Raw genomic sequence first — 15,800 nt, forward strand, 5'->3', positions numbered from 1 at the left:
TGTACCCATGTTACAGTTCCACGTTATGATAATTTCGTATCTCGCCAATTGGCTTCTGCCCATGTAACGGTTCCACGTTATGATAATTTCGTAATTTACTCGTCGATCTTATGATAATTTTGTTCTTAAAATTGGAATAGAAAAAGAACAATATCGAATTTTCGAAAAATCGCTTCAAGGTGCACACCCCCATGCTACAAACTAACATTGTGCCAAATTTCATGAAAATCGGCCGAACGATCTAGGCGCTATGCGCGTCACAGACATCCTACAGACATCCAGACATCCTCCGGACAGAGAGACTTTCAGCTTTATTATTAGTAAAGAAGATAAAGATAAAGATTCTTTCCCATTTTATTAAATTTCTGTGAAAAATGGGCTTAAAATTGGAATAGAAAAAGAACAAAATCGAATTTTCGAAAAATCGCTTTGAGGTGCACACCCCCATGCTACATACTAACTTTGTGCCAAATTTCATGAAAATCGGCCGAACGGTCTAGGCGCTATGCGCGTCACAGACATCCTACAGACATTCAGACATCCTCCGGACAGAGAGACTTTCAGCTTTATTATTAGTAACTAGTGGCACCCGCACGGCTTCGCCCGTAATAGAAAAATTAAAGGTCTTTTGGTTCGCTTGTATATATTTACAAATAATGTATGGTGAATTTTCTCGACAATTGGCTTGTACCGACGTTACAGTTCCACGTTATGATAATTTCGTATCTCACCCATTGGCTTGCGCCCATGGTACGATTTCACGTTATGATAATTTCGTAATTTATGATAGTTTTTTTTTTCTTAAAATTTGAATAAAAAAAAAACCACATCGAATTTTCGAAAAATCGCTTCGAGGTGCACATCCCCATGCTACATACTAACTTTGTGCCAAATTTCATGAAAATCGGCCGAACGGTCTAGGCGCTATGCGCGTCACAGACATCCTACAGATATCCTACAGACATCCTACAGACATCCTCCGGACAGAGAGACTTTCTGCTTTATTATTAGTAAAGAAGAAGATAAAGATAAAGATAAAGATTCTTTCCCATTTTATTAAATTTCTGTGAAAATGGGCTTAAAATTGGAATAGAAAAAGAACAAAATCGAATTTTCGAAAAATCGCTTCGAGGTGCACACTCCCATGCTACATACTAACTTTGTGCCAAATTTCCTGAAAATTGGCCGAACTGTCTAGGCGCTATGCGCGTCACAGACATCCTACAGACATCCAGACATCCTCCGGACAGAGAGACTTTCAGCTTTATTATTAGTAAAGATTAATCATAAATGTAAAATTCGAAACAATTAGCTTTTATGGGTAATTAAGTGCAATTTTGATTCTTTCTAGTTTAATATCAATGAGTGCATGTCCAGCCCTTGCCTCAACAATGGCATCTGTACCGACACTGTGAATGGATTCCGCTGCCAGTGTCCACAGGGTTGGACAGGAGAGCGCTGTGAACAAGACATTGGTGGATGCAGTGGAGACCCTTGCCTCAACAACGCCAAGTGCATTGACCTCTTCCAAGATTATTTCTGTGTGTAAGTACCAATTCTCTAATCTGCCTTAAAACAGACACAGGGACTTATTGTTGACTTTAAAAGCCTGATTTTTAAAAATTGAATGTTTTGACTGAAAATGCATTTGAGTCTGCTAGCTAACTTAAATGCAATTCTTTAAAAGTGCATGGAGATTCTTGTCAACTGCACTAAAAGTTTTTGAAATATGCCTTTTGCAACACCTGGGGCATCCATGGCCGAGCTGTGGAAACACTTGTTGGAGGTTGTAGGTTCAATTCTCACTGGTGTTCTGCGGGTGTCATTTCCTCTTTCTCTTGAAATGTAAATATTTTCTGTGTTGTCCTGTTTATAAATTTAAACTTGTACTATGTACTTATTAAAAATCCAACCACAGAAGTCTTCCCCACAGCTATGGGGCAGGACAACAAACAAACATTAACCAATTTCCCTCTTATTTAGTTGTTGAATTCCTTTCATTCCTTCAGAGGTATAAAACTGTTGACTTATTCATCTTAATCACGAGGAATTTATTCTGAAAAAAAAAAGATACGTATAGCCTGAAGCAACGGAGAGTCAAAGAAGACATGATTCAGATATTTAAATATGGGCTTTTTTTTGCACAAAAAGCAGAACAAGGGGTCATTGTTTTAAGCTAGTCAAGTCTCAAGCTAACCTGAAAATCAGGTAAATTACTACTTTAGTAGAGTTGTGGGCACTTTTAACAGCGTATCGTAAGAGGCTGTAATGAGAAAAGGGGTAGATTTGCACGTCAGAACCGCTGTGGGCCTCCACCAGAGTTTTCTCTGGCCTCGTCCTACAGCAAGGGGTTAGAATAGTTTTCAGGGGCCTATTGATCTTCATTAAGGACTAGTAAATTGACTAGGAAAAGCCTGTTGCTGGTCATCACATTTGTACTGTATTTGTATTGTATGGAATATTTTGCATATCAAACCATATTTTCTCTTTCAGATGCCCCTCTGGCACAGATGGCAAAAGGTGCCAGACTTCCCCAGAGCGCTGCATCGGAACCCCGTGTCAGCACGGTGGCATTTGCAATGATTATGGCAGCGGATTAAACTGCACATGTCCGGCAGAATTCACTGGCATGGGATGCCAACTGGACTATAATGCATGCGAAGAAAACGTGTGCCAGAACGGTGCCACATGCGAAGATGTGGGCGAAAGATTCCGATGCAATTGTCCACCTGGATTCACTGGCTCTCTGTGTGAAGAAGATATTTCAGACTGTCTTCCGAATTCGTGCCCTCCCACTGCACAATGCATCGATCTCACGAATGGCTTTTATTGCAAGTGTCCATTTAACTTTACCGGAGAAGATTGCAGAAAACGTAAGATGATTATATATTCAATGTTTATTTAAAGTATTGATTGTTTTTTTAGTTGTAAGAGAAATTAGATAAAATCAGTTAAAATAACATGGTAACTCTTACAAATTTCAGTATTTGTCAATAAAATAAAGAATAATTAAAAATTCTTTAGCCAAAGAGAAAAAAAAAGACTGCATTATCCACAAGGACATAATTTATCTTTTAAAGTTTAATCTGAAAATTAAAATGAACATTTAGATCAAGTCAATATTTTGATAAAGTTTCAGAACATGTTTAATAGATTCTTTCCTTTAATTTAATTGGTTTTGTGCATGAGAAGTAGAATTTATGTGCTTTATTAATTATTTGACCAAGCTAAGAATATTGGCAGAGTTTCTTCCTAAATCCCGCAATTAACTGTGTTATATACATTAAAATTTTAAAAGTAATTTTGTTTGCTAAGGCAATTTTCCATGAAATAAATTGCTCTGCATTCTACATGCACTTCTTAGGTTAAAGTTTATTAGTTTAGGCAGATTTCGCTTGAAATTTATTATTCAAGTTGTGTAATATATTTAATACATTGACTGCCAATGTTGTTTCCAACATTTAGATATCAGAATTAGTTATTAAATCCCATCCTATTGTTTAAAGCATGTGAAGTATATCATGAATGGAAACTTATTTTGCAATCAAAAGTTGAAAATGCATTGACAACAATTTTATTAATTTTTATTAAGCAACATTTGCATTTTATTTTCATTGACCAGCAGAGCAGGATGAAAATCTAAACTCTCTTTTGTTTTTTCTACAGAACTGTTTAATCCAAATATTAGCAAATACTAAATCCAGCTTAATTGTGCACAGTGTCTGTTGCTTTTTTTTTTTTGGGTGGGGGGGGGGGGGGAGGGGGGATAGCATTTACAAATTTAAAAAATAACAATCAAAAGAAAAAAAAACCTAGTCCCAATGAATATGGTTTAATTGAGACAGCAAAAGCAAAGGGATTTAAGTGACAAAATAAAAATAAAATAATTCAAATAAAATAATACAATTATCAAATAATACAAAAATAAAATAATACAATTATCAAATTGTAAGTAATCTTTCATTGGAAAGTTTTTCTAAAACATGCCATATAGCAGGACTACCAGTACCATTTCTTGCCACAAAACCAGATGTGAGTTTCTCCTACCATTTATGCTAGTTATTTCCATTTTTTTATTTTTTGTGCTTATCCCTTTCCTTGTAGATGCACCAATTTAACATATCAATCCCAAATGAAGAGCAAGAGAATGAAAATATTGGTGTGCACTAAAGCCGAAAACTGGGAAATTTGGTTAGTAGCGAGTGGCCGGTAGACTCCGTTTTATTTGTGGCCACTTTTTAAAGTTAGTAGCCACTTTTTAAAACTGCAACTATGTTTCAAATTTTTATTGATAATGAAAAAAAGTATCATCAGAATATCGCTCACACTCAAAAAAAGTGACACAACCAAAAAGCATAAAATTTTACAGAAGAGACAAAAAAAAAAAGAAACCTTTTAGTACAGTGCATAACGAGGGAAATGTTTGGTTTTAGAGCATTAGTAAATCATTTTGCGAACCATAGGGACCTTTATGATGTTTTTCCTGTTGTAAGCAACTTCTCAAACTGTTATATATTTTTAAATGAACTGCAAAATATGTGTTTGGAGTTGTGTTACTTTTTTTGTGCTTGAGCGGTATATTAAATATTGTTTTCCTGTAACCTGCCAACTGTTCATGAGCATGTCCTAGAAGATGTATGAAAAATGCTTTAGTTTTTAAATATGACTGGTAAAAGACATTAAAAATCTTGCACGACATGTTTCTGTTTATTTCAAATCTGAAGAAAAATGAATTTGTGTTAAACATTCACACTTCATAAACTTGATAACAATGAATCTATGATATCGAGAATAAAATATACAAAATGAAATTGTGTTCATACTTGTAACATCGCACTAGAAAACTAGAGTATCATTAACTGGTATTTGTGGAATGGCGACGGGGGGTGGCGATCGATGACACATTTTTTAATCACCACTTTTGCAACTTTAATCGCTCTGTGACGAGTGGCGACGGCTAGTTTTCAGCTTTAGTGTACACTCACAAAAAATCCTCTATTTTCCTTTTAGCTATCAGCATTGATTATGACCTTTACATCAATGATGAAAGCAGATCTTCCAGTGTGGCCCTGGCAGCTCCATTTGATTTGGGTACAACGAGCCTCTCTATTGCAATGTGGGTTCAGTTCAACAGCCACGAGTCCTCAGGAGTCTTCTTTACTCTGTACAGTGTTGAGTAAGTATTTTAAAAATATTTTAAGTGTTTAAAGCTCATCTACGTTTATTTACTTTTAATATGACAAATTTGTTTGTAATTAAGGATGATTATTATTTGACATTTGGATGGAGTTATTGAAGCTCTATCTCTCATTTTTTGCAACTGTGAACAAAACTTTTCAACATTGGTTTCGATGAAAAATCCTGTGTTGTCTTCTCCAGAGACTCTTGACCAAAAACTGAAAGTTGTTACATCAAATATCAAGCCAAAGTAAAACATTCATCTATTTAAAAGATCTAGGTACTAAATAAACTATGACTAAAAGTAAATATTGGTTTTGATGAAAAATCCTGTGTTGTCTTCTCCAGAGACTTTTGACCAAGAACTGAAAGTTGTTGCGTCAAATATCAAGCCAAAGTAAAACATTTATCTATTAAAAAGAGCTAGGTACTAAATAAACTATGACTAAAAGTAATTATTTTTTATTAAATAGAATGAACTATAAATAATTTGTTCAATGTGTTAAATAAAAGCTTGAAGTTTTATTCCTTCTCTCTTTTGTTTTTGCTGCGGACTGGCATAATGAATGGCGTATCTTAAAGAATAATAATTTTTATTCATTCATGAGTTATATTGTGCCAATCAACCGAAAATACTCCTAAAAAACTGTTACTCCCCCCCCCCCCTTTCAGTCATTTTCTAGGAAAAGTTTAATCTATTTTAGCAAGTATGCACTTGACTCCCTGTTCTGTGTAAGAATGATTATGCAGATTTTTATTTACTTAGTTTGTGATGCGATAAACTTCAGAAAAGAAATTTGCCAGAAACCTATGCAAACTAAAAATTTTCCATTATGTACGTTTCAAAATGTTTTCTGTTTCCCTAAATCAAAATTATCATAATTGTTACTCTAGAAAATTGTCCATCAAGGTATGACAAATAAATACTGCTTCTGCATTTCAATGAAATAATTGCCTGTTTGGTGATATTTTCAAAGTTGAAATGTTAACCCTAATTCCAGTGGATTAACCCTAAACTCCAGTAGATAGCCTTCATTATTGACCACCTTTTCTTTCCTTTATTCTCCTAAAATGAGTCTAACCAGTAAAACAGTTTCGTTACCAGATCCAGTTTAGCCTTGTCAAACTAAATCATTTCCCTGCATATGAAACGTTACCAAAAAATATTATCAAACTATCATTTTTAGCAGGAGTTTCATTGTTGGTTATGTCAGGAGCATTACTCGATCAGCGAGTTGGCTATTATATGAGGAAGGTTTAAAGATAATTTTTGTTTTTGTTACTTTTAAAAATTTAGGTCTTTGCACTTGCCCGTGGGCAAAAAGATCCTTCTCCAGGCTGACCAAGCAGGTATCCTTATCGGTCTCTTCTCTGATGACATTCCGGACACATTCATTCCCTACTTGAAGAATGTCCCCATCAATGACGGCCAATGGCACCACATCGTCATCATGTGGAACGGAGAAACGGGAACAATTTCACTGATTACTGATGCTGCAGTCGCTGGCACACTGACAGATTATGGCGCAGACATGAGATTGCCACAACAGTGAGTTTTTACCCCTTTTCTCTATTCTGAACGGGGATGAGAGTTTTCAGAACAAAGTAAGACAGAACAGATAAGAGCTAATAGTAATAAATAATCAGTGAGTGAATTGAAGCTGGAAAGTTGAGACTTTTGTTTTTTTATTTAGTTTGCATTTTGTGATCATATTGAACAGAAATTTCTTAAATATTGTTCCTTTTAAAAAAAATCACAATTCCTCGGTGTGTTTGGGGAAAAAAAGCTCACAAATCTTACTGTTTAAATTAGAGATGTACCGAGTACTCGGTACTCGGCCTACTCAGCTAGTTTACTGAGAACTTGGTACTCGGCCAAATTTTGGTCAGATACTCAGCCAATACGGAGTAGTTGTAAAAATTGGAGTATTGTTCGAGACAGATTTTAAATTAATAAGCATATAATATTCTGCAATCATTTACAATTCAAATTTACCAATCAAATTTAAAATTTAAGAATAATGAAGTTTGTTATGCTTCAGTGGAGTAAATCTTTATTTTAATGTCACCAAAGTTAATAAAACTTATTCATTAAAACTGGGACAAAAAAGACAAGTGTAGAAAACATGAAATTTTCATATTATTAAGTGGATTTTTGCTACAAACAAAAACTATTTGTAAGAAATATAAAAATAGCTTTGCTTAAAAAATAAAAGCAAATAAAACTGCATTAAATGCACAAGTGTGCAACACCGAAAACAAGTGTTTTGGCGTTGCAAGGAATGCCTTTTTCAATGCACAAAATGTGAGCTTATGGATTTAAAGACATCCGACAAAAGCCAGACATTTTTGTAGGATATCTTTACATTCATTAGTTCACACTTCATGCACTGAAAAAGACGTTCCTTGTAAGACAGAAACATGTGTCTGCAGTGTTCCTGCACATTTGTGCTTTTAACGTTTTATTTGCTTTTAAAAATTATTTATGTTTAGCAAATTAAAACTCTTATATGGACATGTAGGTCTATACTACTATTCCATTGAGTTCAAAATTCATCCCTTATTTGTTGGTAGTTCTTCTTAAAATATAATTGGTACTCGGAAACTCGGTACTAGGCTGAGTACTCGGTACTCAGCTACTCGGTACGTCTCTAGTTTAAATCTTTTTGTATGCAAAACCCAAAGAACCAAAGATTTTACAGTACTCTACTGGAACTTTTTCTTTTTAACATAATTTTATTTGACGTAGAAACAGGGGCGGCATTTCAGCGTTTCATTTGGGGGGTCGAGTTTCTTAAATACGTATTACCACAGTACGGTCCCAAACGCAAATTAGATAACAGGAAGTGGTCATAAAATCGGTTTAATATGAATAAAAATTAGTGTTTAGAAACAATTAAAATTTTGATTCCCTTTCTAATAAAATATGATACAAAACATCTCAATACTAAAGTTTTTTATACGTTTTGGAAAAGTTTTAATGTAGGATTTTTGAAATTCGGAAGAGCAGAGAATCGTGTTACTAATTAGTGCCCAGTGTCATGCTGTTTTGCCAGCACAGCTAAATAGAAAAGATGGTGAAAAAGCTCATGCCTTTTAGCATATATGACTTCGTTTGAATTTTTTGCCCATTATGCTTCGAAAATAATTCTAACCTCCTGAGACATAAAAAAAATCTTTCCCCACTGCCTGAGCTGATAGGAATAGTTAAAAAATAATTTAAGTAACAAAGTTATGTATGAAAACATTTTTTATATCTTGCTCTTCAAAATCACCCAGACAACTTCAAAAATTGTGAGGGGATTAATTTTTCATCATTGAATAATCTAGTCTCGTGGGCACTCTCAGCTTCAATGAGATGTCATCTACCACCAGCTCTGTTATTCACTATTCCAGAATGATGAGTCCATAACAAACAAAGACCAAACTGCAGTCTCTGAATGTGATAACCGGTCTGTTGGTATATAGCTTGTAATTTTTCTTGCCTCATGCTAAAAATTTTACTCATAATTGAAACATTTTATTTTTCGTTTTCAAAATCCAATCCAGATAATATAGAGCCAACCATACACAAAAATGGTTATTATCAAATCTTGTGTTAATTTCATTCGAAACTGAATCCATTACCTTATACAAAATATTAAAAAATCACAAAATGATGTTTGACTTGACATCATCATGTGGATTTTTTTTTTTTCGCCTTTTTAAAATTGGCTCGGAGGAAGAATTTTTTTGAAAAGTTTCACGCTTGATTGAAATATATACCTATATTAAAATCTTATTTTCAGTTTCAATTGTAGATTGAAGTATGGTAGTATGGTGCACAGATCAATTGTTAGATTGAACTGTGGCTTGAATAGTCCGAAAATTAAGGGTAGCAAATTGAAGATATTTTGGTAGAGTAAAGCATTTTTCAAAAACTTTCTTCAATGCAAACAAATTGAATAAAAATTCTAACGAAGTCATACATGCTAAAGGGCTAAAAAAAAGCTTTTTCACCATTGAAAGGATTTTTTTTGCAGTAATTCTTCCAGTCGTCAAATCTCTGTTTTAAGTTATAGAGAAACGTATTTATGATTTTAACTCTTGAACACCAACTTGTGTCACTCCGAGATTGCATGATTATAGAGCCCCAAAAAAGGTATTTGTTTATATTTTTTTTTAAATTCAGTAATCACACCCATTTTTAATAAGGTTCTATGAAAACATGTAATGCATTGAGCAGCTGAAACGTGTTTCTAGCAGAAGAAAGCGATGAACACTCATTAAATAAATATACACTTAAAAAATGAGCGTAAACGTGAATGTAAAATATCAAGGAATTTTCTTGTGAAAACCATGCTGCCACACCACTTTTCACGAGCCTCTCCTATTGTTACACTGGACACACAAGTGTGAAATATTTAGCCTATATGAGGAAATGTCTTCTTTAGTTAAAATTAACCATGGTTCTCTATCAGTTTTCTATGTTCAGAAAAGGCTGGAAAATATTTCATGAATTTCTAAGTCATCATCCAAATAACGAAAAACGCTTTTTCTAGTCAGGGAATGTGTCGAGTTTCATCAAATAGTTACTGAGAACCAGCGAGACTTTTTTTTTAATGAAAATGGATTTCCGACTTACATAAATTGAATTCACCCATTTTCTATCATTCTGCTCAAAAGATTTGGGGTGCAACTGCCCCCTCTTGACCCCCTATTTGCCGCCCCTGCGTAGAAATATTAGCATTTTAATATGGAGTGAAATATTTGTGACTTGCTTCGTTATTAACTTTTTTTAATGTTTATTTATTTTTTAACTCTTATAGTGCTTGGGTAAATCTTGGATCACCACTTGATGAGCAGAACAGAGCTGTTGCATCTGCTGGGTTCCATGGCCGAATCAGTCGTGTGAACATTTGGAATAGAGTCTTGGATATATCTTACGAAATTCCTACTCAGTTTAGGAGCTGCAAAAGCGCACCAGTTATCTTTGATGGGCTGTTGCTGAGATGGACTGGATATGACAGGTATAAAGTAACAACACATTCAAATCAATTATGGAATGGAATGTGATCAACTGCCAAATTGATTAACTCCGTAAAACAAAAAGTCGAGAAAAGTGATGAAGAAGATAGTGTTATCCATAGGAGTGAAAGAGCCTTCGTGTTACATTTTCTGCCATCGCAGGACCAGAAATGTACTGAACCAAAAGTTTAATATAAATTCACATTCTAAGCATTGATTAAGCACTATTAAAGCAGAAATAAGGATTTTTTTTTTTAAAGTGGAGTTAATCGATTTGTCAGCTCAGGCATCAATATATTACTCAAAAAAAAAAAAAAAAAGAAAAGAAACAGGCTTGAAATTTAGTTTAGTATAAAGTGAATAAAATCCTGTTTTTCAAAAATGGTGTAGTTGTCATTCACTTACCCGGACAGTGTTCTGCGAAATGTAACTAGTTTGTGAAATTGTAAAAAAAAAAGAAAGAAGTAACAAAATATAAAATATAAACATGGTGTTTAGGTGTAATATATTTTGAATGTTTAGTCTTGTACTTTTTTCATTTTAAGGCTGTTTTGTTCTCTTCCTATTTTTCCTAATTTTTACTATTTAATTATGAAAAGGGGTTTTTTTCTATTCCTTTGAAATATTACTTTCATAAACTATAGATTTTTCTGGAATACCATTGTTTTGATGTAATGCATATTACCTTTAAACCTTATCCGTTCATTGCTTGTACAAGAAAAACATCGCATGCAAATTGCAACTATTACTGAAGAACTTACATTCAAATTAAAGGAGTTTCTTTTTAATTTTAGAGTTGATGGCACCATCGAAAGAGAAGGACCTGGCACTTGCGGGGAGTATGTGTGCCCTGTGGGTTTCACTGGAGATGCCTGTGTGATTCAGACCCAAGATAAGTTGCCACCAAAGGCCTTGGAATGCCCTCAGGACATCTGGGTAGTGACACCAAATAGCAGCGCACAAGTCTCATGGAAGGAGCCCTCTTTCACAGACTCTATGCACACTTTGTATGTCATGGAGCACAAAGGACTTACGCCAGGTATGCAAATACACACATCATCGCCTCAGAGCAACAGTAGGATATCTTACTATTATTTACTATTTTTCCTGGGATTAGATGTCTTACTGTTGCTCTGAGGCGACGATATATTTCTCTCCTGTGTGATGCAGCATGGTTTTTAAATTTAGGAATGGGGTCGTTTCCAAAATTTTAAAAGTATTTTTTTCTGAAAGAGCATGCTTAAAAACATAGGATCTGATCATTTTTTAAAAAATTTGATTGAGTTTAATGTTTTTTAAAAAATTACTTTCATCACTGCACTTTCATTGTTTACGCTTCTGCCGATGACATCACAAATGATGAAAAGCCATTCCCTGTTGCTATTCGCAGAACATAATATTTAATTCGCTTCTTTTGTCATGTGTACTGGCAACGATAGGGTTGATAACAAACGCAGAGCGCAATATTTGATTCGCTTCTTGATTATCATGATGTGGAGTTGTGGCAGACAAATGCGCCCAAGTACATCATTTGTGACGTCATAAAGACCACGCCTTGTTTGAAAAATCAGACATTTAAAAAAAATAATTAAAAAATAACTGTTGGGAAAATTAAAGTAGTTTCTGGGTCCATGTTTTTTGCTTATTCTATCAATTTCAGTGACTAAAAGTAGTACTTTTGACTGAAGGAAACAACCCCATTATGCTTAATCAGTGTGGTGGTTGGAAAAAAATATCGGGGGGGGGGGCATCTTTTCAAATTACTTATGCCACCTTGAATTTAAAAAATTTAAAAAGCAGACTTCTTTTTTTTTTTTTTTTTAAGTAGTTTTAAACCAATTTACCAAAAAATCCTACTTTTTAAATGATGAACCAAATATTTCGAGGAACAGTCCCCCCCCCCCCCTAAATACATCACTGCTTTTACTGCTACAATTATTTAATAGAAATGAGTAATTATCTGATCTGTAAAATAACTTTGCTTAGTTTAATGGGTTAATTACTCTTTTTGTTGGTATATTTTGTTTTACTTTGGTTCAGCTTAATTATTATCACTTTTAAAAGATATTTTCATTGATTTTTTAGATTTTTTAAATTATTAGTTTAATTTTTAAAATTATTTATTTATTATTAATAGCAGCTCAAACAGGAATGCATCTGTCAAAAAATAGAAAGCATGTATATTTGTGAAACATGCATGCAAAACTTTGACTTGCATTTAAAGAACTGTTTCAAAGGATATTACACTATGATAATTTTTTAAACAAAAATTGCCAATAAAAGTCCTTAACTTAAATATCATTTTACTTTACTTTTTTTAACACATAAATACATTAAAGTTCAATTAAAATCACAAAGTCCGCAGTTAATCGATGTAACAAGTATTAATATGAATTAGGGTAATAACAATGAGGAACATTAATTTGGATCATAAAGGGATATTATTATTATTTTTTATTTTGAGAAATCAATATGTCCATCAGTTACTCTTTTTTAGCTAATTATAAATGTTTGTAAATATTTTAGCTGTGTTGTAAATATTTTAGCTTTTAAATATCACCGCTCATTGTATGAAACCTGTGCTTCAGAAAAAATTGAGATAACCTTTTTTTTTTTTTTTGCTTTGGAGAAGAGTACAGTAAAACAGTATTTTCTTACTCAAATTGCTATTGAGATGAGTGATCAAAAAAACAACTTCAAATGCAAAGCAAGGGTGCTTTTCTAAATTCACCAATCCTGGTAAAGCCAACTAAATTCTAAGTTATTACCAATATTTTTTGAACTGAGAAATAACTTTTCTATTAAAAGCAGTACCAGAACAGTATTCTGTTTTCAAAACACCCCTGATGCATAAGCACTTATTTCTAAGCCTCTTCCCATAAACCCCTTTTCCCATGTACTTTCTTAACAACAATAGCTAAATAAAGTATTTAAATTTAGGCAATAAAGAAATTGGGTTTTGCAACTTGGGCAGTTCCTCCTCATATAATGATTTTTTTTTTTTTTTTTTTTGCATAAAATTGTGTAATACCTCTTAAATGCAAATGAAGTATCAAAGCATCTACAAAGATTATTTATGAACCACACTCAATGCTGGGGAAGAAGGGTCTGGTTGAACTCCCACTCTCAGTTATGTAACCCCTTTACATATTCAAAGGTTGTTGTGTGAGTTTAATACAACTGTTTCCTTAAAACTGTCTCTCTAGGACAAACTCTAAGCAGAGGCATCCACCAGCTTTCTTACATTGCCAAGGATGCAGAAGGGAACACTGCCAAGTGTGACTTCCGTATTCATATCCTGAGTAAGTACCCTTACTTTTAAATATTTCTTGTGTTCAATGCTTAAAATCCCTTTCAATATGAATTGTTCAGTATTGAAAAGGGATTTTCAACTAGACTCACGTTTGACTTTACTCTTAGTTATTAGTAGGATTAAAGCTCATAGAGAATATATTCTCTCAAAATACCTTTAAATCACATGCGGACATTTTGTGTGAGACAAATGGCTATGTTTTTATCATTATTTTTTTTTAATTTGCATTTAGAGCATTTGAAGAGAGGTAATTTATTGTAACAAAACAATGAAAAATTACATAATTGGGCAGGATGAACAAGCATGGTTGCGATAGTAAGTGTAAATGAGCTATGTATTTTGTTTCCCACTTGTTGCCAACCATCTACTGATTGCAGTGGTGCCCAATAGGGTGGATCGAAAAAACGAAACTTTGAATCTTAATTTGGAATACCTGCCAAAAGCTGCTTGTGTAAGTACAGCACACATGTAAAATATTATAATGTAAAATATAAAGTTACATGTAAAATATAAAGTTTGAACAACTCTTTGAGGGTCCTACCAAGGCTTGAATTTCTCCAAAAATAGAAAAAAAGGTCAATTTTCCAAAAATTTTTATGAAAATACTAGTGTTTAAAATTTATGTTATAATGTGGTTAAAATGCTTCCTTTGAACACTCTTTTCATGTATCTTCACAATTATTTAGTCTTTGCACCATTAAGTTCGCACATAAGCTGTTAAGTTTCGCGAAATAACTAAAAACTGACTTTTTTAAGCATTTTTGCACATTGCAATATTTTTTCTTTTAAAGTCCAGTTTTCTTTTTTACAACGCCTGTAAAGAATGCAGTTTTCAACGGAAGAGAAGTTAAACGTTATTACATTATTAACCCAGCATCCACTAAAAACAGGTAGCTGCATTTCCAGTTCCCTTCTACCTTTTCCATCTGCCGAACCACATGTATTAAGTATAAATTTATTACTCATTTTACATTAGAAGTAAACTATCAAAATGATTTAGTTGTATTAACTAAAAAACATAAAGAGAAGTGCATTGGTTGCAAAGAATGTATATTTACTCACACACAGTCGCTCTGACATATAAGAATCAATATTTCACAAAATGAGGGACTTGAAAAGTATCTGTTAGTTAAAGCCACAGAAAATAGTCAGTTTGTCACATCCATTCATGAACCCTCTTTAAAATCATTTTTTGATTCAAAACGATGACGTGATACTTCGAGATCTGATTTTTGTTCTTATGAAGCATCTCTTGCCGATTGACTAATCACAAACAAAGAAGCTTCTGTCACCATACTATCATGGCGTTCCACCACCTGAGTGTGACAGGAGAACTAAACGAACACAAAATTGAGGTTGGTGTTTTCAATCTATTGTTGAAGACTTTTGTTAGATATGCCAGCTAAAATAGGAGAGGGGTGGCAGTTTTTGCACATTCTTGCTGGTTGATAACATCAGAGTAGTCTGATGCATTAAAGTTAATCCTTGAATTATAGAATTCTCTTATTTCTTCATGAACAGAAGCCACTTGTCTGGCCTTCAAAACCTTCGCAAAGCCAGTTCTCTGATGTATTTTGTTCATCAGTGATCACTGTAAAGAGAATATTTTCCGGGTGGCAAAAATAGGCATTTCGTTGAATGACAGGATCAATATTTTTTATCAGACTTATTTAACGAGATGCTGTAATAACACTGATGAGGAACAGCAAAGTTTTGTTTTAATTCCAGAAGAATTAAAATTTGCACCGCTATGCTCCCGCCAACAGAGCCATCAACGTTTTTTGATGTTGATGTCACTTCAAAAGTGGGACAAATGAGGCTTTCTCTGCCAACGTTATCAAGAGTGTGCTACCAGTACGGCATTTCTGACAGATGTGCGATGTGCTACAGCAATTGCTTCAGAAACATTACAGGATTTTGGTACTGCGTCAAATAATTATCGCTCTATAGTCGTTGATAGGAATAAAATTCGAAGACAGCGACAGAAGTATCACAGGTGTCACAGACGAAGTACGTGCTTCTCTTCAAAACCTGCAAACTAGAAGTGAAAGGGTTTGAAAAGTACATTTTTTGATAGCCGAAAAGACAAAACTAAGACAAAAAGAAATGGTTTGAGACAGATACCATAGAAGAACCATAAGCGAGGAATCCATGGTTGAAAAATCCAAATCTCTTTATTTGAGTCATATGACGCCAACTTCTGGAACGGGAAAACATGTCACGACAGCAATGTGATTTTTGAACTGAAAATTTATTTAAGCCTTAAGGATCGTTTAGCTTTTGGCTGTGATGGCACGGCCAC

General features: G+C 33.8%; 1 protein-coding gene across 1 annotated transcript in view; it reads left to right on the forward strand.

Moving 5' to 3' along the window:
- LOC129223332 (sushi, von Willebrand factor type A, EGF and pentraxin domain-containing protein 1-like) overlaps nt 1-15,800 on the forward strand; it is a 161,484-nt gene that overhangs the window by 111,894 nt on the left and 33,790 nt on the right. Inside the window, 7 exon segments of the mRNA XM_054857898.1 lie at nt 1,352-1,545; nt 2,494-2,873; nt 5,011-5,176; nt 6,476-6,727; nt 9,987-10,187; nt 10,980-11,224; nt 13,392-13,487. Coding sequence (XP_054713873.1) covers nt 1,352-1,545; nt 2,494-2,873; nt 5,011-5,176; nt 6,476-6,727; nt 9,987-10,187; nt 10,980-11,224; nt 13,392-13,487 — 1,534 coding nt within the window.

The sequence above is a fragment of the Uloborus diversus genome, chromosome 5, assembly GCF_026930045.1.
Source record: "Uloborus diversus isolate 005 chromosome 5, Udiv.v.3.1, whole genome shotgun sequence".
Classification (NCBI taxonomy): domain Eukaryota; kingdom Metazoa; phylum Arthropoda; class Arachnida; order Araneae; family Uloboridae; genus Uloborus; species Uloborus diversus.